Below are 22272 nucleotides of genomic sequence, written 5' to 3' on the forward strand. Positions count from 1 at the left end.
ATCCGTTACACACTGGTAAACCTCAATCTCAACCTGGGTCACGGCACCAAAGTAGCCTGCCTGGTCGAGTACCTGCCAATTGGCACTAAACAACGAGCTCAAAGCCTGAGTTGTACAGCGTAAACTCTTAAGGTGTCAGAGAGGGACTTTTACATGCTTACTGTTACACACTCACACCGTTAAACCTCAACCCGGGTCACGGCACCAAAATAACTCACCTGGTGCTGCCCAGGGCTCAAAGAGAGGCCAGCGCACTAGGTTACGAGCTAAAAACCTGAGCCATTAGCCTGTTGTCCAGCTCAAATTCTTAAGGTGTCAGGGAGTGAAGTTTATACCCACACTAATTATCTGTTAGACACTGGTGAACCTCAAGCTCAACCCGGGACACGGCACCAAAGTAACGTGTTCAGGGCTGGAGTTTTGGCCATTCTGATTGAGAGGCAAGAGCACTAGGCAACAAGCTAAAAACCTGAGTTGTCCAGCGCAAACCCTTAAGGTGTCAGAGAGTGATGTTTACACGCTTGCTGTGAAAAACTCACACCGTTAAACCTCAACCCGGGTCACGGCACCAAAGTAGCCTGCCTGGTGTAGTACCTGCCAATTGGCAGTAGGCAACAAGCTCAAAGCCTGAGTTGTCCAGCGTAAAATCTTAAGGTGTCAGAGAGGGACATTTACATGCTTACTGTTACACACTCATACCGTTAAACCTCAACCCGGGTCACGGCACCAAAATAACCCGCCTGGTGCTGCCCAGGACTCAAAGAGAGGCCAGCGCACTCGGTAACGAGCAAAAAACCTGAGTCGTCCGTTACACACCGGTGAACTTAAATCTCAACCCGGGTCACGGCACCAAAGTAACCCGCCTGGTGCTGCCCACTGGTGCACTCTAGTGTCAGGGAGTGAAGTTTATACTTTATAGTCCAAGCAGACCTGGTCCCTGCTAGCGTCTTTGGCTGCACACTGACGCTGTCATCATATCTGTTCCGTTCCCCCCAGCTAAGATGCGCTCCATGCTGCTGGCCGGCGGCCTCCATGTCAACCTGGTGGAGATGATGAAGAGACACTCGGCCTCCGTGGAAGTCTCCATCAGCGCCTGCCGACTGCTCAGCCTCCTCTTCCAGGGGAGGACGGCCAGTCTGGACGAGCTCAACATGGCCATGAGTCAGATCCTCAGCGTCATGAAGATTCACAACTTCCAGTCCGAGGTGCAGCTGGAGGCGCTGCAGGCCAGCCTGGTCTTCCTCTGTCCTGGTACTGTCCAGTCTAAAATGATACTTCATATAATGTACACGTTCACTATCATCTATTCCAGGTGTGTCCTAACTTTTTGACATGGGGGCGGCATTGGGCTAAGAATTTGGTCGAGGGCCGCAAGTCGACTGCATGTAAAGTAACAGTATATGTATATATATGTATACTATATGTATATGTATATACATGTATATGTATGTGTATATATATATATATATATTTATATATATATATATATATATATATATATATATATATATATATATATACATACACATACATATACATACATATACATATAGTATACATATATATATATATATATATGTGTGTGTGTGTGTGTGTGTGTGTCTGTGTATTTATTTATGTATATATATATGTATACATATATATTTATATATATATATATATATATATATATATATATATATATATATATATATATATATATATATATATATATATATATATACGTTTCCCTGCTCTTCAGGGGATTTTATAAAAGAGCAGGCTTGTAGGGATGATATAGCCTTTGTGTTTTATCCTGACCTAACATATATTCCGCTCTACCCCGGTATTGAGCACTGTATAACGGCTAAACCACAGAGACCTTGACTATACATATATATGTTTGTATGTATATACATATATAGCCTATACATATACAAGCCGACTGCATGTAAAGTAACAATATATGTATAAGTATGTATGTATATATGTATAGAGATATGTATGTATATATGTATATATATATATATACAAGCCGACTGCATGTAAAGTAATTATATATGTATAAGTATGTATGTATATATGTATAGATATATGTATGTATATATGTATATATATATATAGAAGCCGACAGCATGTAAAGTAACTATATATATATATACACATATATATATACATATATATATATATATATATATATATATATATATACAGATATAGCCTATACATACAGTGTATATATATATATATATATATATATATATATATATTTGTGTACATATTATAATAATATAATGGATATATAATTAATAATTAATATTATTAGACATTAAGACTATGTGAACGTTAAACTCCTACCTTGTTTACTTCCGTGTCCACCTGTTTAAAGTTTTGTATTCAACCAGAAATATCAAGCAGCTAAAGTGCACCAAACATGGATAAGTGTGGAGAGTGTTTTGCATTTTTCCCATCATGCTTTGTAATGGATTTAAATGGGTGTGATTTTGAATTTTTGGATGTTTTAAAAAAAATAATATCCACAAAGTTAAGTGAGCAGGTTGTTATGTGTGACCATGTGTGCTGACATTTTGTGTTGGTTGGATTTTTTGTTTATTTATTTATTTTTGTACTATGACTAGGGAAGGTTGTTTGCATTGGGTAATACGACTAAATGTTGCGCATGGTTACACTCTGAGCATAATTCAAGGTCATTGAACTGACTTACTCACGTTACGTTACCTACTAGACGGTGAAAAAGTGGCAGCATCAAAATTGTCAGACTTTTAAAATGAAGGCAGTGTCTCATGGGCCAAATTGAAGATGTTGCATTTGGCTGTAGTTTGGAGACACCTAATCTATTCATTTATTGTTATAACCTCAGATTCAAGATACTTCAGTCAACAAGTTCCTTGTGCGGGGAACATGTCGCGTGTAGCTTGTTCAACTTGTTAGTTCCGCAGAGAAAAAAAGGCCTTCTGGTTTACGTATAATGTGTGTCAAGATGTGATTAGCCTAGCCTGCTGCTCCGCTAACCACATTAGTGTTTGACAACGTGTCTGTCCATGGTTTCCAGACCGGAGCTTACGGGAACACGGCGTCTCTGTGGCCGACCCGGACATGGCCGACGTGTCCCTGAAGGTCCTGAAGAACCAGAGTGTGGTGGAAGGAGCACACACCGTCTACCTGGAGGTCCTCAACAGGGTACCAACACCCCGCAGTGTTTTCATCCTGAATGTCAACGCTAACATTGTTTACGTTACGACCCTCAACTTGTGTGTGTGTGTGTGTGTGTGTGTGTGTGTGTGTGTGTGTGTGTGTGTGATTGTGGCCCCGCGGCGTCAAAGATAGGAGAAGCAGATAAGAGCATTCACTCTGTTTCTTTTCTTCTGCTACAGAAAAACGTTACGGGTGGATTTTAATGAAAGTTTCAGGAAAAGTTCAAATTTGATAAGGAGCATGTGATTACATTTTGAGACTGATCCAGTTCATTTTTACTGCTCGTGGCCCCGCCTACACCTACAGAGACAATGACAGTTAATAACTAACAAGAGTGTTGCCTCTAATTCTTTCATTCCATTACAGATAGTTTAAAATTGCATTGATTCAATTTGGAGGAAATGTCAGAAACGAGATAAGGAACAAGTGATTACATTTTGGGGCTTATCCGGATCACCGTCTTGATTCATGACTTTTCACATAGGGCCTGGTCAAGGTCTGCGCTCCCTTAGTGCTTTTCCAGTTTTGCTGTGGTTTCATTTATTCTTGAACTTAATCTTTTTATTACTGTGTTTTTTATGTACTTCTGTGTACAGTTTAACACGGTTAACTTGCCTGTTAACCTTTGAGTGTGCTTAACTTAAAACTATGTTAAGGTTAATAAGCGACGAAAAACAGACTCTTAACCCTGTATTTGTTTTAACAGCTTCTGACCTAACCATAGATATAACCTTTTTATATATTTGAATGTTTTAAAAAACACAACTAAAAAAACTACTTTATGATGGGGAACAACTTTAGATCAGGTATTTACAGCCTTTAATAGGTCAATAATTCATAACAACACTAATTTTGATGCATTATTATTTTAGAAACAAAGTCAGTTTATTTTCCCCCCAAAAAACTCTTAGTCATATATTATTTTTCTTATAATTTTTTAAAACCTTTCAATGCTTTGAATTATTTTTATTTTTTTTAATGGAGTTGTAGTTTTTGTACATTTGTAATGTTTTTTTTTTTTTTTATGTTTCATGCTTTTTTTTTTTATAAAAAAAAGACAACATTTTTTACTATGGCAAAAACACAAAATATGCAATATATCCAAAAATTAGTTACAAAGTGGAATACCTTAGATGAGGTAATTACAGCCTTTAATTGGTCAATAATTCCTAACAACACAAATTCTGATGCATTATTATTTTTGGAACAATGACAGTTTTTTTTCCGCAAAAACTCACACTTAGTCTTTTTTTTAATTATTATTATTTTCTTAAACCTTATAACACTTAAAATTTTTGATTTAAAAAAAAAATGTGCATGTAATTTTTATATATTTATTTGTAAAGTTTTTTTCATGTTTCATGCTTTTTTTATATAAAAAGACAACATTTTTTTACTATGGAAAAAACACAAAATATGCAATATTAAAAAAAAAAAGTTATATATTATAATTTTTTTTTTTTAACCTTTTAACACTTAAATTTTTTTTTTAATGTAGATATAGTTTTTATATACTTGTAATGTGTTTTTTTTTAAATGTTTTATGCTTTTTTTGTAAAAAAAAAAAAAAAAAGACAACTTTTTTTATTATTGGAAAAACACAAAATATGCACTATTTCCAAAAATGAGTTGCAAAGTGGAATACTTTAAATGAGGTAATTATAGCCTTTAATTGGTCAATAATTCATAACAACACCGATTTTGATGCAGTATTTTTGGGACAAGGACAGTTTTTTTCCCCAAAAACTCACACTATGACACTCTAAAACGGCCATGTTAAAAACGTGAAATAAATATATTTTTATTAATATTAATATATTTTTTAATATTTTAACACTTTTTTTTTTTTAATGTAGATGTAGTTTTTATACATTTGTAACGTTTTTTATGCTTTTTTTGTAAAAAAAGATAAAAAGACAACCTTTTTTAATCATGGGAAAAACACAACATATACAATATTTCCAAAAATTAGTTGGAAAGTGGAATACTTTAGATGAGGTAATGACAGCCTTTAATTGGTCAATAATTCAAAACAACACTGATTTTGATGCATTATCAAATGCTCACACTTTCAATCAATCAATCAATCAATGTTTATTTATATAGCCCTAAATCACAAGTGTCTCAAAGGGCTGCACAAGCCACAACGACATCCTCGGTATATACTTTGTCATATATTTTTTTTAAATCATTTTTTTAAACCTTCTAACGCTTTACATTTTTTATTTAAAAAAAAATGCAAATGTAGTTTTTATAAATGTAAATGTAGTTTTTACAAATGTTTTTTTTTCATGCTTTTTTTTTTTAATCTGAAAAACACAAAAAATGTTACTATGGAAAACAACACATAATATGCAATATTGTTAAAAAAGAGTTGCAAAATGGAATACTTAGATGGGGTAATTACAGCCTTTAATAGGTCAGTAATTCATAACATTGCTGATTTTAATGCATTATTATTTTAGAAACAATGACAGTTTTTTTTCCCAAAAGCTCCCACTTAGTCATATATTATTTTTCTTAAACCTTTTAACGCTTACATTTTGTTTTTTTTAAATGTAGATGTAGGTTTTATATATTTGCAATGTTTTTTTATTATGGGAAAAACACAAAATATGCAATATTTCCAAAGACGAGTTGCAAAGTGGAATAATTTAGATGAGGTAATTACAGCCTTTAATTGGTCAATAGTTCATAACAACACCGATTTTGATGCGGTATTTTTGGGACAAAGACATTTTTTTTCCAAAAACTCACACTATCCCTCCTTTTAGCTCCAAACCGGGCATGCTAAAAAAGTGAAATAAATAAATCATATAAAAAAATGTTTAAACGCTCTAATTTTTTTTTGTTTTTTGTTTTTTATGTAGATGTAGTTTTTATATACAGTATTTCTTACAGGTTGTTTTAAAAAAAAAAAATGTTTTATGCTTTTTTTGTAAAAAAAACAAAAACTTTTTTAATATGGGAAAAACACAAAATATGCAATATTTCCGAAAAGCGAGTTGCAAAGTGGAATCCTTTAAATGAGGTAATTACAGCCTTTAATAGGTCAATAATTCATAACAACACTGATTTTGATGCATCATTTTTTTGGATGACAGTTTTTTTCCCCAAAAACTCACACATTGTCATACATATTTTTAAAGTATTTTTTTAAAACATTCTAACGCTTTACATTTGTGATTTAAATTAAAAAAAAAAAAAAAGTAAATGTAGTTTTTATATATTTGTAATGTTTTTTTTGGTTTTTTTTCATTCTTTTTTTTATATAAAAAAAGACAAAAAAATGTACAATGGGAAAAACACATAATATGCAATATTGTTAAAAATCAGTTGCAAAATGGAATACTTTAGATGAGGTAATTACAGCCTTTAATGGGTCAATAATTCATAGCAACACTGATTTTAATGCATTATTATTTTGAAACAATGACACATTTTTTTCCACAAAAACTCACACTTAGTCATATATTATTTTTTATTATTATTTAAATAAATGTAGATGTAGTTTTTATATATTTGTAATGTTGTTGTTTTTTAATATTTTATGTTTGTTTTGTAAAAAAAAAAAAAAAAAATTATTATGGGAAAAACACAGAATATGCAATATTTCCACAAACGAGTTGCAAAGTGGAATACTTTAAATGAGGTAATTCCAGCCTTTAATAGGTCAATAATTCATAACAACATTGACTTTGATGCATTCTATTTTTGGGAACAATGTCTTTTTTTTTGTTTCTTTTTTTTTTTTAAACTTTCAACGCTTTAGATTTTTCAACAGCTTCAGACCTATCCATAGATATAATATTTTTTTTATGTTTTATGCTCGTTTTGTAAAAAAAACAATGAAAAAAACAAAACAAAAATATAATGAGAAAACCCCAAATATTTAACCTTTAATTGGTCAATAATTCATAACAACACTGACTTTAATGCATCTTTAATTTGGAACAATGCCTGTTTTTTTTTTGGTTTTTTTACCAAAATCTCCCACTACCCCTCATTAGCTAAAAAAATGTAGTGAAAGAAAAATAGACAAACTCATAAAATTGTCAAAAGTTTTATTTACAGTTGCTTATTCAGAAACCTCAGAATTAGGAAAATGTAATTTATTAATATGATATAATATATAATACGATGGTGTGGCGGTACTGTCACTAAAGAAATGCTAGTTTCCATCAGCCCTCAGATGAAAATGACATGCTGAGGGAATGAATGAATTATTAGAAGAGTACGTCACGCTTAGTCTATTAATATTGTCCGTGCCAATCCTTGCACTATATTTAGTTGTTTCTAATTATATTCTTGCTGTGGCTCTCATGCAGGGACTTTGAAGAACCTCACATGGATAACAAGGCTCTTTATACCGCAACAAAAGAATGACACATATTGTTGTGTATCAAGTTCTAGTGTGACAGAAACTAATTGAGAACCACTGACCTAGTTCATCAGGTGTCCGAACATCCAGATGTGCGGCTTGAAAGTTCTCACCTCCCTGGCGGACTGCTCCGGCGCTGTGGACTTGCTTTGCCAGCAGGGGGCGATTGACACGGCGCTCCACACGCTGCAGATGTTCCCACAGGAGCGAGGTGAGGCCCCCGCTCCTCGGACCAGACGAGCGTAAAAACGAGTCCGCTTGACGAGTCTCTCTCTCCGGCAGAGATCCACTTCTGGGGCCTGACCTTGCTCAGCTACCTGGTGGCCAAGAAGAAGCTGTCCAGGATGATCGTTCCGGTCCTGGCCTCGGTTCTGGTCACCTCGCTGGGCCAGCACGGGGAGGATTATGACTTACTGCTGAAGGTGGACACATAACTTCAAACATCATTACTTCAAAGTTTGACTAGTTTCAGTCTCTTTTTAAGCCCAAGGGCCCGATCTACGAAAGGTTTGCGTCTACTAAAACAAAGAGCGCATGCAAAGCTGATCCACTAAACTGATGAGCAGTTCGTTCACAATCTTTATGAAAGACATGACGACTTCTTTTAAAGCATTCTAACTCGTAAATAAAAGCGTAGCCACTATTCCGCCCATAAAACCCAATAAAAAAACATCCAAAAAGCACCAACAATACTCCATTTACATGTGGTGACTTGAATATTAACAAGTATTAGTGATGTTATTATAAGTGCTTACGCAGACAGATTATTTATAGCTTCGACGTGATCATCATCGACTGTTCTGCCGCTTCCTTGCTCGTCAAACTTCATTCTAGATCATAAATCATGCCTCTCACCTGGATAGTAGGAGTCTGAGTAGGTATTGCGACAAGTTGGTACACTTTGACAGACAATTTAGACCCGGAAATGGCAGGAACGACACAAAAAGATGCTTGGTCCCACCCCCCTTTTCTTGGCGAGGATTATGAGTATTTCTTCATTTAACCCTTGTGTGGTGTTCGGGTCTGTGGGACCCGTTTTAATTTTTTATTAAAAGCAAAATGATACAATTAATTAATTTTTCATACTGAGACTCACTGACTTTGGCTCATTTTCTGTGAAGAACATATATCAGAATAAATATTTAATAACCACACGCCATACACCCCCCCCTACACATTTCTATTACATATAAGATGTCCGGGTCCACTGGACCCGGGGCTAATAGAAGTGTGGAAATTGATGTTCTGTGTACCACACACACACACACACACACACACACACACACACACACACACACACACACACACACACACACACACACACACACACACACACACACACACAAAAAGCAGGCCTAGACAGGAGGAGGACAGAGTGTAGGTACACAGAACATCAGAGGGTAAAATGTGCGAGAAAATGAGAGCAGACAGTGTTGACAAACAATGTTGCAACCTTATTTGGGAACCGTAAGTGCAGAACCACAAAAGAAGAATCCCTGTGGCATGCAGAAACTGGCACAGAAATTTTCCGTACAACGTTCATATTGTTGTTACTCAGCCAGCGTTTGTGGGTCTGATGGACCCGTTGCATTTTGTAGCTTTTAATGCCTCACAATCAAACACTTTTATGTTACAATACTAAACAGATGTTCACCTTATCCAAATAAACATCTGTTCAGTATTTTAACATAAAAGTAACAACAATATGAACATTACACAAGGGTTAAATGGGAATATATGAACATCCTAGCAGTCGGCATCCTAATGACAGCAGATATTGTACAGTAAGTGATGTTTTAGTATGTTTGTTGTCTCTCTGCAGTCTGCAGTGAGTAATAATCAGTGATGTTGTTGGAAAAAAGAAAACGTGATGCGTTTTTGAAATTATGCTTAAAATGATCAAAATATGTAAATATTAAATGTTATTATAAATGTTACTACATTACATATATACTTACATCATGTATATAAAACCTTAATGGAGGTATTTGGATCTTTTTTAAGGGCATGCAATTATTAGCATGTACTGTTAGCATCCTAGTAGGCCTGCAAATCTTTGGGTGTCCCACGATTCGATTCAATATCGATTCTTGGGGTCACGATTCGATTCAAAATCGATTTTTTTTCGATACAACGCGATTCTTGATTCAAAAACAATATTTTCCCGATTCAAAACGATTCTCTATTCATTCAATACATAAGATTTCAGCAGGATCTACCCCAGTCTGCTGACATGCAAGCAGAGTAGTAGATTTTTGTAAAAAGCTTTTATAATTGTAAAGGACAATGTTTTATCAACTGATTGCAATAATGTAAATTTGTTTTAACTATTAAATGAACCAAAAATATGACTTATTTTATCTTTGTGAAAATATTGGACACAATGTGTTGTCAAGCTTATGAAATGCGATGCAAGTGTAAGCCACTATTGTTAAATTTTTATTTTTTATTTTTATAAATGTCTAATGATAATGTCAATGAGGGATTTTTAATCACTGCTATGTTGAAATTGGAACTAATATTGATACTGTTGTTGATAATATTAATTTTTGTTTCACTACTTTTGGTTTGTTCTGTGTCGTGTTTGTGTCTCCTCTCAATTGCTCTGTTTATTGCAGTTCTGAGTGTTGCTGGGTCGGGTTTGGTTTTGGAATTGGATCGCATTGTTATGGTTTTGCTGTGTATTGTTTTGTTGGATTGATTAATTAAAAAAATTAAAAAATTAAAAAATTAAATACAATTAAATACAATTAAAAATCGATTTAAATTTTTTTAAAATCGATTCTGAATCGCACAACGTGAGAATCACGATTCAAATTCGAATCGATTTTCTCCCACACCCCTACATGCTAGCTTTTTTAGCAAATTTTGCTCATGATTTTTGTTATTTCATGCTATCTGGCCAGCGTTCTAACTGTTAGCATTTCAGTGCAGCTTTGGCTCTTCAGCATTCACATGAAAAGTGTCAGGCTTGGTAAAAGGATAGGACTCAGATGCAGAGTAGGGAATTTAGACAGGCTTTTATTTTGACAGCTTCCTTTCACCTCCAAAGTCAAGGATTACAATATCTATGTTAACCAAAAACTAATCGGCAAAAAGGTTCCAAAAAAAATAGGAACAACCAAAAATCACTCCGAACGGAGGAAAACACAAAAGCAAAGACGATCTATAATTGGCGCCGTATATGCTATAAAATGTATAAACAGAAAACGCTCCAACAGGAGGAAGAAACAAATAGCTATGAAAATTTCTACACTAACTAATCTAATAAAGTATTAACAAAAATAGTCACTCAAAAATTTGAGGAAAGAATGAAAAATAACTGAAACTCACCACTTCGGCTGAATATACTAAATAACAAAAAATCACTCTGCTGAGGAGGAAGAAAGGAAAAACTCAAAATAGTAACGAAGGGATTCAAGATCAAGGAACTTAATCACAAGACGAGGCATGGACAGGAACATGGATGCTAGAGAGCACGAATAAACGAAACAATCTGGCACAGAACAAAGGAAGGAGTGGGCTTATAAGACACATGATGGTATTAGGGAACAGGTGGAAACAATCAGGGAATCGGGATGACGTCAGACTGATGACACAAAAGGAAGGGCAAGTGACCTGAAACGAGAGGAGAGTTACTTTTCAAACTAAAACATGCACATCACAAGACAGAAAAAACCAAGACAAGACATCCCTCACCGCGGTGTGACAAAAAGTCTACCGAAATTGCATTCGCTATATAAAAAAATCTACATATTTTACTAGTTTTGAAAGTGAAAACTACCCGAATGGCCCCCGCATCCTTTGAAATGTCATTCTGGGGGTTTCAGAGAAACAAGTTTGGGCCCCTCTGTTCTCGACTTGTTCTCGTTCTTCTTGCTGTGAGGCGGCATCGCTAACCCCGCCTATGCATGCAGTGTTTCCAGGTGGCTTTGAGGATGCTGGACGCCTGCTCAGGGGCGGCCATTGAGCTTCAGAGAGAAGACTTTGACAGGCAAATCTTCCAACACCTCCGAGAGTCCGATATCTCCGACCACAGCAGGAACACGGTATGGATGAGGGGACCTCCTACACCTTGTTGCGTTTGGACCAGTTGTTCCTCCCAGGGAATTCAAGTCACAAGTCGCTCCCAAGCTCTTTACGACACTTAAAGCTGAGTTGAAAAACCACCAGAGACAGAATAGGTATTTTGTAATATATTGGCAAAGCTTTGCAGATATACATTTGAGACCAGTCCAGCATAGAACATTCTATCTCGCCGCCAAAATGGTCTGTCTTCCCGACCCCAAAACCCTCTCTCCTCTCCCCTCTATCTAGTCAAAACACATGCTAGTCAAAACACATTCCAAAGAATTCAAGGTTAACACACAGTTTACTTGCAGAGAAACAGAAAGAGAATAAATGGAAAACACGAGCTGTTTTCAAATATGACTATGAAAGAAAATAAGTAACACTAAAATTCGGATATATGTAAATATCTGCCTCCGACAACCTCTATGCCTGAATCCGAGCGACGCTGAAATCCACCCTCTGTGCCCTCAGCTGCGTAGGTCCGTGTGCTTGGCTCTGTCCAGGATGTGCTCCAACCCCGAGCTGCACTACCGCATGCTGGAGAAGGCGTGCGAGGACGGCGACACGGTGATGGCCGAGTGTCTTATCGAGCTCGGCGCCGACGTCAATAAGAAGACCAAAGCTGAGTCTCTCATCTATCAGGTTTGTAGCGCAGGGAAGAAAGTGTTTCAAGGCATTGGCAACGTCGCTGTGTTTCTTAGGTGTGTGAGAAAGGAGGACCTCTGGAGCTGGTGGAGCTGCTGCTCAGTCAGGGCGCCCACGAGCAGCACCTCCGCCGGGCTCTGGCGGTGAGCGTGAAGCGAGGTGATGGGCCGACAGTCATCCGGCTGCTGGGCCGCCTGGGCCTGGACCTCAACAACAACGCCCTGTGCCTCGGAGGATTCCGCCTGGGCCGCCTGGACGCCTCCTGGCTCTGCCCCCTGCTGGCCGAGCGCGGCAGAGCGCACAGTCTGCGCCACAGCAACAGTGAGGAACATCTTGCGTTCAACAAACCACAGGACAAAACTAGTTCCTCCATTGTTTGTCCCCAAGGTCGAGGAGCCAGTTTGGCCCGGTACATCCATTCGTTACAGCGCTCCAAGACCTCGGGCGGTCCTCTCCGGTTTCTGGGTGAACCCTGCCTGACGTCTGGCTACATTTCGGATGAGAGTGACGACTCCAGCTTCAGCTTCGTCTCACTGGATGAAGGCCTCTTCCTCGACGAAATGGAGAGTGATGGTAGGCGTCGTCTTAGGGAACAGACGCTGCAAAGTAAGGTGACTAGCTTTTTCCAAGTCTTCTTTTCTTTTCTAGGAAGCGACTCACTGACAGGGACGCCTCGAAATAATTCGACAGAGGAGCTGAGGGGAGGCTCCTTCAAAAGGAAGCAGGGACGTCGCAGACATGCCAGTGCAGAGGTACCTCCTTTTGCTCTCCCTTTTTGTCATGATCCATGTTTTTGTTATGTTCTGTTAGTTTTGGACTCCCTGAGTTCCTGTTTTGTGCACTTTTGGGTTTGCTTTGGTTACCATGGGTGCTAATTGGTTTCACCTGCCTCTGATTAGTGTTCGGCAGGTTCACCTGCTGCCGAGCACTAATCAGAGAGCTATTTATGTCAGGACGTGGACTATGGTGTGTTTGTTTTCCCGAGATGCAAGTAAAGCTGGACTGGTCATGGCGTGAAGGTAAATACATGATTTATTTAAACACTATAACTACAAAAAAAAGTACAAACGAAAAGCGCGCACAGTGGCGGAGAAACGACTTGGCTATGAAAACAAATACTTGCACAAAGGCAGAAACTATGAACAACAAAAAACACTAACTGTGGCTTAATAAACAAAAACTTACTTGGCATGGAACCGGCATGAAAAAAGAGCAGCAAGGGTCTTAAAGGTGTGTGGAGAGTGTGCAGAAGCATAAATGCGGGATGTCACCAGAAAGACAAACTGAAAATAATGAACTTAAATACTACAGACATGATTAACGAAAACAGGTGCGTGACTCAAAACGTGAAACAGGTGCGTGACGTGACAGGTGAAAACTAATGGGTTGCTATGGTGACAAACAAGAGTGCACAATGAGTCCAAACGTGGAACAGGTGAAACTAATGGGTAATCATGGAAACAAGACAAGGGAGTGAAAAGCCAGAAACTAAAGAGTTCAATAACTAAACAAAACAAAACATGACTGTGGAAGTCTGGTTCCACCGGGTTCTTCTGACCACCAACCACGGACATGACAGCAGTGTTCAGGGTTTTGAACAAGGTTTTATTTTCAGTCTTTTCGTGCTTTTCAGCAAATGTCTTTCTCGTCTGTCTCGCTCTCGCTCTCGCTCGTGCTCCACCTCCTCTCTTCTTCCCGACTGCTGCTTTTAACAGAGCGACAGGTGATCAGACAAACACACTCAGCTGTGTCATCCACTCACCTGTCGCTAATCTCGAAGCCGGTCCCGACACGTCCCGCCTCGCTGCAGGTCCGCAGGCCACGCCCCTCACATACCTCCACCGCCAGACTCAGGCCGGGGCGCCGTCCGGCCGCGCCCACTCCCCCCCCCCCAGTGAGGGAGCGGGAAAGGAAGTCGGCCACAGCCATCTGTGCCCCCGGTCTGTGAATCACTCTGAAGTTGTAGGGTTGCAAAGCTAGATACCAACGGGTGATCCGCGCGTTGGCATCTTTCATGCGGTGGAGCCACTGGAGGGGTTTGTGGTCCGAGCAGAGGCTGAATGAGCGCCCCAGGAGGTAGTATCGGAGGGCCCCGACCGCCCACCTGATGGCGAGGCACTCCCTCTCCACTGTGCTGTACCTTGCCTCCCTTTCGGACAGCTTCCGGCTGATGTAGAGAATGGGTCGGTCGACGCCCTCCACCTGCTGGGACAAAACCGCTCCCAGTCCTCTGCCCGACGCGTCAGCCTGCAGACAAAACGGGAGAGAAAAATCAGGCATGTGCAGGACCGGCTCCTCGCAGAGGGCCTTCTTAACCCTCTCAAACGCCTGCTGGCACTGCTCCGTCCACTGGACCAGATCTGGAGCACCCTTTCGGGTGAGGTCAGTTATTGGGCTGGTAAGGTCCGCAAACCGGGGGATAAACCTCCGGTAGTAACCCGCCAGACCCAAAAACTGCCTCACCTCTTTTTTCGTCTTGGGGTTTGGGCAGGTCGCAATTGCCGCTGTTTTATCTACCTGCGGCCGCACCTGCCCTCCTCCCAAGTGGTACCCCAGATACTGTACTTCCCTCCGGCCAACTGCACACTTCGCCGGGTTGGCGGTGAGCCCTGCCTGTCTCAGGCACTCGAGCACTGCCCCCACCCGCCGCATGTGTTCATCCCAGCCGCTACTCTGGATGATGACATCATCCAGGTAGGCCGCAGCGTATGCAGCGTGGGGTCGCAGCACACGGTCCATGAGGCGCTGGAACGTGGCGGGCGCACCGAACAAGCCAAACGGAAGTGACACAAATTGGTACAAACCTTCCGGAGTGGAAAAGGCCGTTTTTTCCCTGGACTCTGGTGACAAGGGAATCTGCCAGTAGCCCTTGGTTAAATCCAGTGTCGTGAAGAACCGAGCAGCACCCAGCCGATCCAGGAGCTCGTCGACCCGAGGCATTGGGTACGCGTCAAAACGTGAAATTTCGTTCACCTTGCGGTAATCCACACAGAACCGCACAGACCCATCCTTCTTCCCTACCAGAACAATGGGACTGCACCACGCGCTGTGGGATTCTTCTATTACCCCCAACTCCAGCATGGATTTTAATTCCTCCCGAACTACTTTGCGTTTGTGTTCGGGGAGCCTGTAGGGCCGAGACCGCACCGTAACACCCGGGCTGGTCTCAATATGATGCTGGATGAGGTTCGTGCGCCCGGGCCGAGGGGAGAACACATCAGAGAAGCGCTGCTGCAGTTTAGCAACATCCGCTCTCTGCGCTAACGTGAGCTGATCGTCACAGAGGAGGGGAAAGGGCGGACCAGCGCGCGGGACCTCCGGCCCGAACTCCCCCTCCTCCTTAACCACCGTTACCATGGAAACAGGCTCCGCCTCCTTCCATGCTTTCAGGAGGTTTATATGATAAATTTGGGTGGCTCCGCCCCGGTCCGAGCGCTGGACCTCGTAGTGACCTCGAAGGGTCCTTGCCAGCGCGCAAGTAATTTCGAGCTGGATGTGGGGAGTAATATAAGCACTTTTTCTCCCGGTGAAAATTTTCTAAGCTGAGTCCCCCTGTTATACGTGCGCTGCTGACGTTCCTGGGCACGGAGCAAATTCTCGCGTGACAAGTGCCCCACCGTGTGGAGTTTTGCTCGCATGTCCATGACGTATTGAATTTCGTTTTTGCTGGAGCTTGGCCCCTCCTCCCAGCTTTCCTTAATTACGTCCAATACTCCACGCGGTTTCCTGCCGTATAGTAACTCAAAAGGCGCAAAGCCTGTGGAGGCCTGAGGTACCTCCCGCATCGCAAACAGTAGGGGATCCAGCCATTTATCCCAACGGCGTGGCGCAGTGGAAGAATGGCCGTGCGCGACCCGAGGGTCCCTGGTTCAATCCCCACCTAGTACCAACCTCGTCATGTCTGTTGTGTCCTGAGCAAGACACTTCACCCTTGCTCCTGATGGGTGCTGGTTAGCGCCTTGCATGGCAGCTCCCTCCATCAGTGTGTGAATGTGTGTGTGAATGGGTAAATGTGGAAGTAGTGTCAAAGCGCTTTGAGTACCTTGAAGGTAGAAAAGCGCTATACAAGTACAACCCATTTATATTTATTTATTATTTATCATTTGGTTTGTCCTTATGTGTAAACTTACGGATCATGGTTTTCAGCGTTTTATTCAATCTCTCCACCAGCCCATCTGTTTGTGGATGGTATACGCTGGTGCGGATCGCTTTAATTCCCAATAATCCGTACAGTTCCTTTATCGTGCGTGACATAAAGGACGTGCCCTGGTCAGTCAGAATCTCTTTCGGGATTCCAACTCGGGAGATGACCTGAAACAGGGCCTGCGCTACACTCTTTGCAGAGATGGAGCGCAGGGGCACTGCTTCGGGATAGCGTGTTGCGTAATCCACTAGGACTAACACAAAGCGATATCCCCGTGTGCTCGGGTGGAATGGTCCGATGAGGTCCATACCCATTCTTTCGAAGGGGACCTCCATGAGCGGCAATGGGCGCAAAGGCGCCTTTGGGGTGGCCGCCGGGTTCACCAGCTGACAGTCCGGGCAGGCAGCGCACCAGCGGCGCACGTCTGCCCGGATGCCCGGCCAATAGAATCGGACCATGACCCGATTTAGTGTTTTATTATACCCCATGTGGCCAGCCATGGGATTGTAATGCGCCGCCTGGAAAACAATTTCCCTGCGGCGTTTTGGCACCAACAATTGGGTGGATTCCTCTCCGGTCTGAGCGTCACGGCTCACTCGGTATAGTCTATCTCTCATAATCGAGAAGTGAGGGAACACCCGCGCTGCTCCCGGGCGCACCAGCTGACCGTCGATGTAATCCACCTGGTCCCAGGCCGCGCGCAAAGTTTCGTCGCGAGACTGCTCGAGCGGAAAATCCTCCATAGGGTGCCAGTGGGGGGCCAGGGGGGCTTCCCGCGAAGCCCCCACCGGTTCCCGCTCGGCAGTATCGGACGGACCCGCGTCACCACTGAGAACCGCGCGGATGCTCCCCTTTCCTACGGTCCGTGAACGCACCCCCACACATTGTGTCAGTAAATGGTTAAACCCCGGCCAATTTGTGCCCAAGATTACGGGGTGCGAGAGGTGCATACTTACAGCTACCTCGACCCTATGCATTTGGCCCTCATACCAAATTTCTACTGGCACCATAGGGTACTCGTGCACATCCCCATGAACACACCTGATTTTTAGCCGTGTTGCCTGCCTCAAAGCCCCGGGTCGAACCAGGTTCTGGTGGATCATGGTCTGCCCGTAGCCCGAATCCACCATCGCCTGGTATGTACTCCCCTGTATCGTTACCTTCATACCGTACGTCTCCCCCGGGCCGGGGGAGGGCACTGAAGGAGCGGCCACCCGGCTCACGCGCCCCACCTCCACCTGCGGAGGTCCGTGACGCGCGCGACCGGGCCGCCCACGCCTCCAGCACGCCTGCCCAAGCGTTTGAGGGGCCGTCTGCGCGGGAGATGTTCTGGAAGCAGCAGCCGGGACCTGCGGAGACAGAGTAGAGGGAGGGTCACGTGGGAAAAAGTGGGGAATTTGTGTCGTTCTCTCTCCTCGCGGTGGACAGCCAGGTGGTTCTCGGCGAGGGTCACCGCTGCTGCGAGGTCCCGGGGCCGGTGGTACCGGATCCAGTTCGCCGTCCGCGTCGGGATCGCCTCCACAAACTGCTCCAGTACGATCTGGTCCAGCAGTCGGCCATCTCCCTCTCCCGGCTGCAGCAAGCGCGTCGCCGCCTCCTGGAGCCGCTGGCCAAAGGCGAATGGCCGGTCCTCCTTCCCCAGACGCATGGACCGGAACCGTCATCGGCAATCTTCGGCGGTGCCTCCCGTCCGGTCCAGCACCGCCCTCCTCAGGTCCTCAAAGCGCACTCTGGAGGGCGCCGGCAGGCTGAGCGCCGCACGCTGCGCCTCCCCCGTCAAGAGCGGCAAGAGCCGCACCCCCCACTCTTCTTCCGGCCACGCGCATGCTCTCGCCGTGGCCGCAAAAATGTCCAAAAAGGCATGGGGATCTTCTTTTTCTCCCATGCGGGGGATGGTGACGGTCGTCGGCACTGACAGTGCGCCGCCCCCCTGGTCCGCTAACGCCCGCAGGACCTGGCACTGTTGGCGGGTGGTCGCTGCCAGCTCAGAGAGCGCTCCCGCGAGAGCCGTCAGGGTGTCGTCTTCCCCGGCCTCCGGTGGTCCAGCCGAGTTGGGCGCCAAATTGTGGAAGTCTGGTTCCACCGGGTTCTTCTGACCACCAACCACGGACATGACAGCAGTGTTCAGGGTTTTGAACAAGGTTTTATTTTCAGTCTTTTCGTGCTTTTCAGCAAATGTCTTTCTCGTCTGTCTCGCTCTCGCTCTCGCTCGTGCTCCACCTCCTCTCTTCTTCCCGACTGCTGCTTTTAACAGAGCGACAGGTGATCAGACAAACACACTCAGCTGTGTCATCCACTCACCTGTCGCTAATCTCGAAGCCGGTCCCGACACGTCCCGCCTCGCTGCAGGTCCGCAGGCCACGCCCCTCACAATGACTAAAACAAAACATGATTACACAGACATGACGATTTATTCACGTCGCTCGCCACACTCGGTCTGGCGTCATAGTTTGCTTCATGCCTTGTCTACGTAAGATTTGTTTGTTTCATGCCACAGTTTCGTGAGTATTCCTTGTCCATAGTCTATGCTAAGTGTTAGCTTTAGCTCCAAGTGCCTTGTGTTCCGTTTTGTTTGTACTACTTTGGTATTTTGAGGAATAAATCATGTTTTTACCTGAGTGGTCCGTCTGCATTTCGGGAGAACGAACCCTGCAGAAAGCTGCGAAACACCCGTCGTGACACTTTTCTGTTTAAGACGAGAAAAAAACCTGAAGCAACATAAGCACATATGAGCACATATTACAAACCACGAAGCTCGAGTACTGCAACGGGGAGGCCATCCCGCCCCGAAGTTGCAGCCACCAGGGGCTCAGCTCCGTTGCCCATTGTACTGTGGGGATGAAGTGGCGAAGGGTTGGGGTGGATATGTGGTATTAGTCCATGGGTGCGTGTGTCCATATCATGGAAGTCGCTCCGTTTGGCGCCACGGAAGAGAGTCAAACCTTATTGTGGAAGTCTGGTTCCACCGGGTTCTTCTGACCACCAACCACGGACATGACAGCAGTGTTCAGGGTTTCGAACAAGGTTTTATTTTCAGTCTTTTCGTGCTTTTCAGCAAATGTCTTTCTCGTCTGTCTCGCTCTCGCTCTCGCTCGTGCTCCACCTCCTCTCTTCTTCCCGACTGCTGCTTTTAACAGAGGGACAGGTGATCAGACAAACACACTCAGCTGTGTCATCCACTCACCTGTCGCTAATCTCGAAGCCGGTCCCGACACGTCCCGCCTCGCTGCAGGTCCGCAGGCCACGCCCCTCACACTTATATTGCAGCAATATATATATATTGCTGCAATCAGGATCAATGTCAGAGCTTGGTCCGCATTGCCGGCAGTAAGTCGGACACGTTTCCAGTGAGGGTTGGACTCCGCCAAGGCTTGCCCTTTGTCACCGATTCTGTTCATAACTTTTATGGACAGAATTTCTTGGCGCAGTCAAGGCGTTGAGGGGATCCGGTTTGGTGGCTGCAGGATTAGGTCTCTGCTTTTTGCAGATGATGTGGTCCTGATGGCTTCATCTGGCCAGGATCTTCAGCTCTCACTGGATCGGTTCGCAGCCGAGTGTGAAGCGACTGGGATGAGAATCAGCACCTCCAAGTCCGAGTCCATGGTTCTTGCCCGTAAAAGGGTGGAGTGCCATCTCCGGGTGGGGAGGAGACCCTGCCCCAAGTGGAGGAGTTCATTTACCTAGGAGTCTTGTTCACGAGTGGGGGAAGAGTGGATCGTGAGATCGACAGGCGGATCGGTGCGGCGTCTTCAGTAATGCGGACGCTGTATCGATCCGTTGTGGTGAAGAAGGAGCTGAGCCGGAAGGCAAAGCTCTCAATTTACCGGTCGATCTACGTTCCCAACCTCACCTATGGTCATGAGCTTTGGGTTATGACCGAAAGGACAAGATCACGGGTACAGGCGGCCGAAATGAGTTTCCTCCGCCGGGTGGCGGGGCTCTCCCTTAGAGATAGGGTGAGAAGCTCTGCCATCCGGGAGGAGCTCAAAGTAAAGCTGCTGCTCCTCCACATCGAGAGGAGCCAGATGAGGTGGTTCGGGCATCTGGTCAGGATGCCACCCGAACGCCTCCCTAGGGAGGTGTTTAGGGCACGTCCAACCGGTAGGAGGCCACGGGGAAGACCCAGGACACGTTGGGAAGACTATGTCTTCCGGCTGGCCTGGGAATGCCTCGAGATCCCCCGGGAAGAGCTGGACGAAGTGGCTGGGGAGAGGAGAGTCTGGGCTTCCCTGCTTAGGCTGCTGCCCCCGCGACCCGACCTCGGATAAGCGGAAGAAGATGGATGGATGTATGGATGGATATTGCTGCAATGGTCTCACTTGGGTCTTTACAGCATGACCTTGCTGAGGCATTTCTCACCCCAAGAATGGGAATCGGATTAGTCACATCCCTATCGAAGGTGCGTTTACGTTCTTCGTGTTTGACTGTGATCATTTCTCTTCAGAGTGGTGCGACGGAGCGTGAGCACGCTGAGGCAGCACACCGCAGATGTAGAAGAAGCCAAAAAAGTAAAAAAAAAAAATCTTAATCATTTCTGTAAGATCATGAGTCATAAGAACTAAACTTTGTGGCCCCTTTCAGCTTTGTGGTCTCCGGAGTGCTCGTCGGCGCCGCCCAAAGAGAAGGAGAGGATCCGCCTCCTGGACCTGTCGGGAAACGAGCTGGACTCCCTGTCCTGCCTGATGGACCATGGCTCGGTTCAGCAGCAGCTGGCTCACCTCCAAAGGCTGGACCTGAGTCACAACATCCTGCTGGAGTTCCCCGCTGCTCTTTGTCAGGTGTCAGACCCCAGACCAGCACCTACCGTCACCTACGTATGCAAATTGGCATTAAATCTCACATGTTTGCCCGCCGCAGAGTTTGATCAGCCTGACCCGACTGGACCTGCAGGGGAACCAGCTGCAGTCGGTGCCGGCGGAGCTTTTGGCCCTGCCCGCACTCGCCGCTCTCAACGTCTCGCGAAACTGCATCGGCCCGCATCTGGCCTTGGGGCCCGCCGTCACGTGTCCCTCGCTGCAGCGCCTCAACCTGTCCTTTAACAAGTTGACCAGCTTCCCCTGCGAGCTGGGCGGGGCCACGGAGAACCTGGAGGATCTGCTCATGGAAGGGTAGGTCCTCCGGTCTTTAACAATCTTTAATAGACCCAGGATGGGCAAACATGTTGACACTTTACCAAATGTTGTCCTGTCTTTGGGTCGACTTCAAACTTTTTCCACCAAGGGAATCGAAAAGTCAAAGTATGAGGCGGCCATTTTAAAATGTTTTTATTTTGTAAGAATGCTGAAAATAGATATTATTTATATATTTAAAGCCTTTTTTTTAGCTGTGTGTAATAATAGCATGCAGAGGGCGGGAGCACATTACACCAGTTTTAAAGTCAGGGTCGATTTTACAGTTATATTATCAGAGGTGACAAAGTATATTGTAATTATTAGTATCAAAATGTTTGCTTTTTTTCCCCTCTTTTTTTTGTACATTTTTAAAAGTGTTTTATGTTGCAGGCCCCTTCTGTAAGAATAGACAATTATACAATTATAATTGTGTAACTGCATAATCTAGTGTGTCAAAAATCCTCCCGGTATGAAAATATTAATGTTCAGTTATACATTTAACAGTGTTTATTAATGTTGTTGTTACTTTGCAAAAATCATTCATTCATTCGTTCAGGTTTCTTAACCATCGTTGGGCCGCCAAAAGATATCTGTTCTTCAGCTGTGGTCCGTAGGGGCCACTGTGGTACTCGGTTGTAATACACTTTTCCACCACTTGTGGCAGTAATGACAATTTCAAACAAACAGAAGAAGTCTGGCGCTAAAGAATGTCTTAAGCGCAAAAA

At 43.9% G+C, this 22272-nt stretch overlaps 2 protein-coding genes across 2 annotated transcripts in view; one reads left to right on the forward strand and one right to left on the reverse strand.

Moving 5' to 3' along the window:
* The window catches only part of lrrk2 (leucine-rich repeat kinase 2), a 99068-nt gene that overhangs the window by 35070 nt on the left and 41726 nt on the right, over positions 1–22272 (forward strand). Inside the window, exons 12-23 of the mRNA XM_061924746.1 lie at positions 997–1251; positions 3053–3180; positions 7643–7787; positions 7859–7998; positions 11494–11625; positions 12119–12289; positions 12349–12613; positions 12680–12865; positions 12941–13044; positions 20881–20944; positions 21018–21214; positions 21294–21544. Of these exons, the coding sequence (XP_061780730.1) occupies positions 997–1251; positions 3053–3180; positions 7643–7787; positions 7859–7998; positions 11494–11625; positions 12119–12289; positions 12349–12613; positions 12680–12865; positions 12941–13044; positions 20881–20944; positions 21018–21214; positions 21294–21544 (2038 nt within the window). The remainder of the gene's footprint in view (positions 1–996; positions 1252–3052; positions 3181–7642; positions 7788–7858; positions 7999–11493; positions 11626–12118; positions 12290–12348; positions 12614–12679; positions 12866–12940; positions 13045–20880; positions 20945–21017; positions 21215–21293; positions 21545–22272) is intronic.
* On the reverse strand, positions 13797–18084 carry LOC140676700 (uncharacterized). Its single transcript, XM_072911826.1, has 4 exons — positions 17863–18084; positions 17597–17785; positions 14129–14539; positions 13797–13826 (listed from the first exon to the last, which is right to left on the reverse strand). Exons 1-4 carry the CDS (start codon positions 18082–18084, stop codon positions 13797–13799), a joined length of 852 nt encoding a protein of 283 aa, XP_072767927.1.

The sequence above is a fragment of the Nerophis lumbriciformis genome, linkage group LG29, assembly GCF_033978685.3.
Source record: "Nerophis lumbriciformis linkage group LG29, RoL_Nlum_v2.1, whole genome shotgun sequence".
Lineage (NCBI taxonomy): Eukaryota > Metazoa > Chordata > Actinopteri > Syngnathiformes > Syngnathidae > Nerophis > Nerophis lumbriciformis.

Bases quoted from the DNA above. Each gene is read 5' to 3' on its own strand.
- LOC140676700 (XM_072911826.1), bottom strand. From the start codon at position 18,084: ATGCGTCTGGGGAAGGAGGACCGGCCATTCGCCTTTGGCCAGCGGCTC. The intron at 17,786-17,862 runs GTCCACCGCGAG...CTGTCTCCGCAG, and splicing joins TCGCCGAGAACCACCTGGCT to GTCCCGGCTGCTGCTTCCAG. The intron at 14,540-17,596 runs GTAACGATACAG...TTTTGTCTGCAG, and splicing joins GGGAGACGTACGGTATGAAG to GCTGACGCGTCGGGCAGAGG.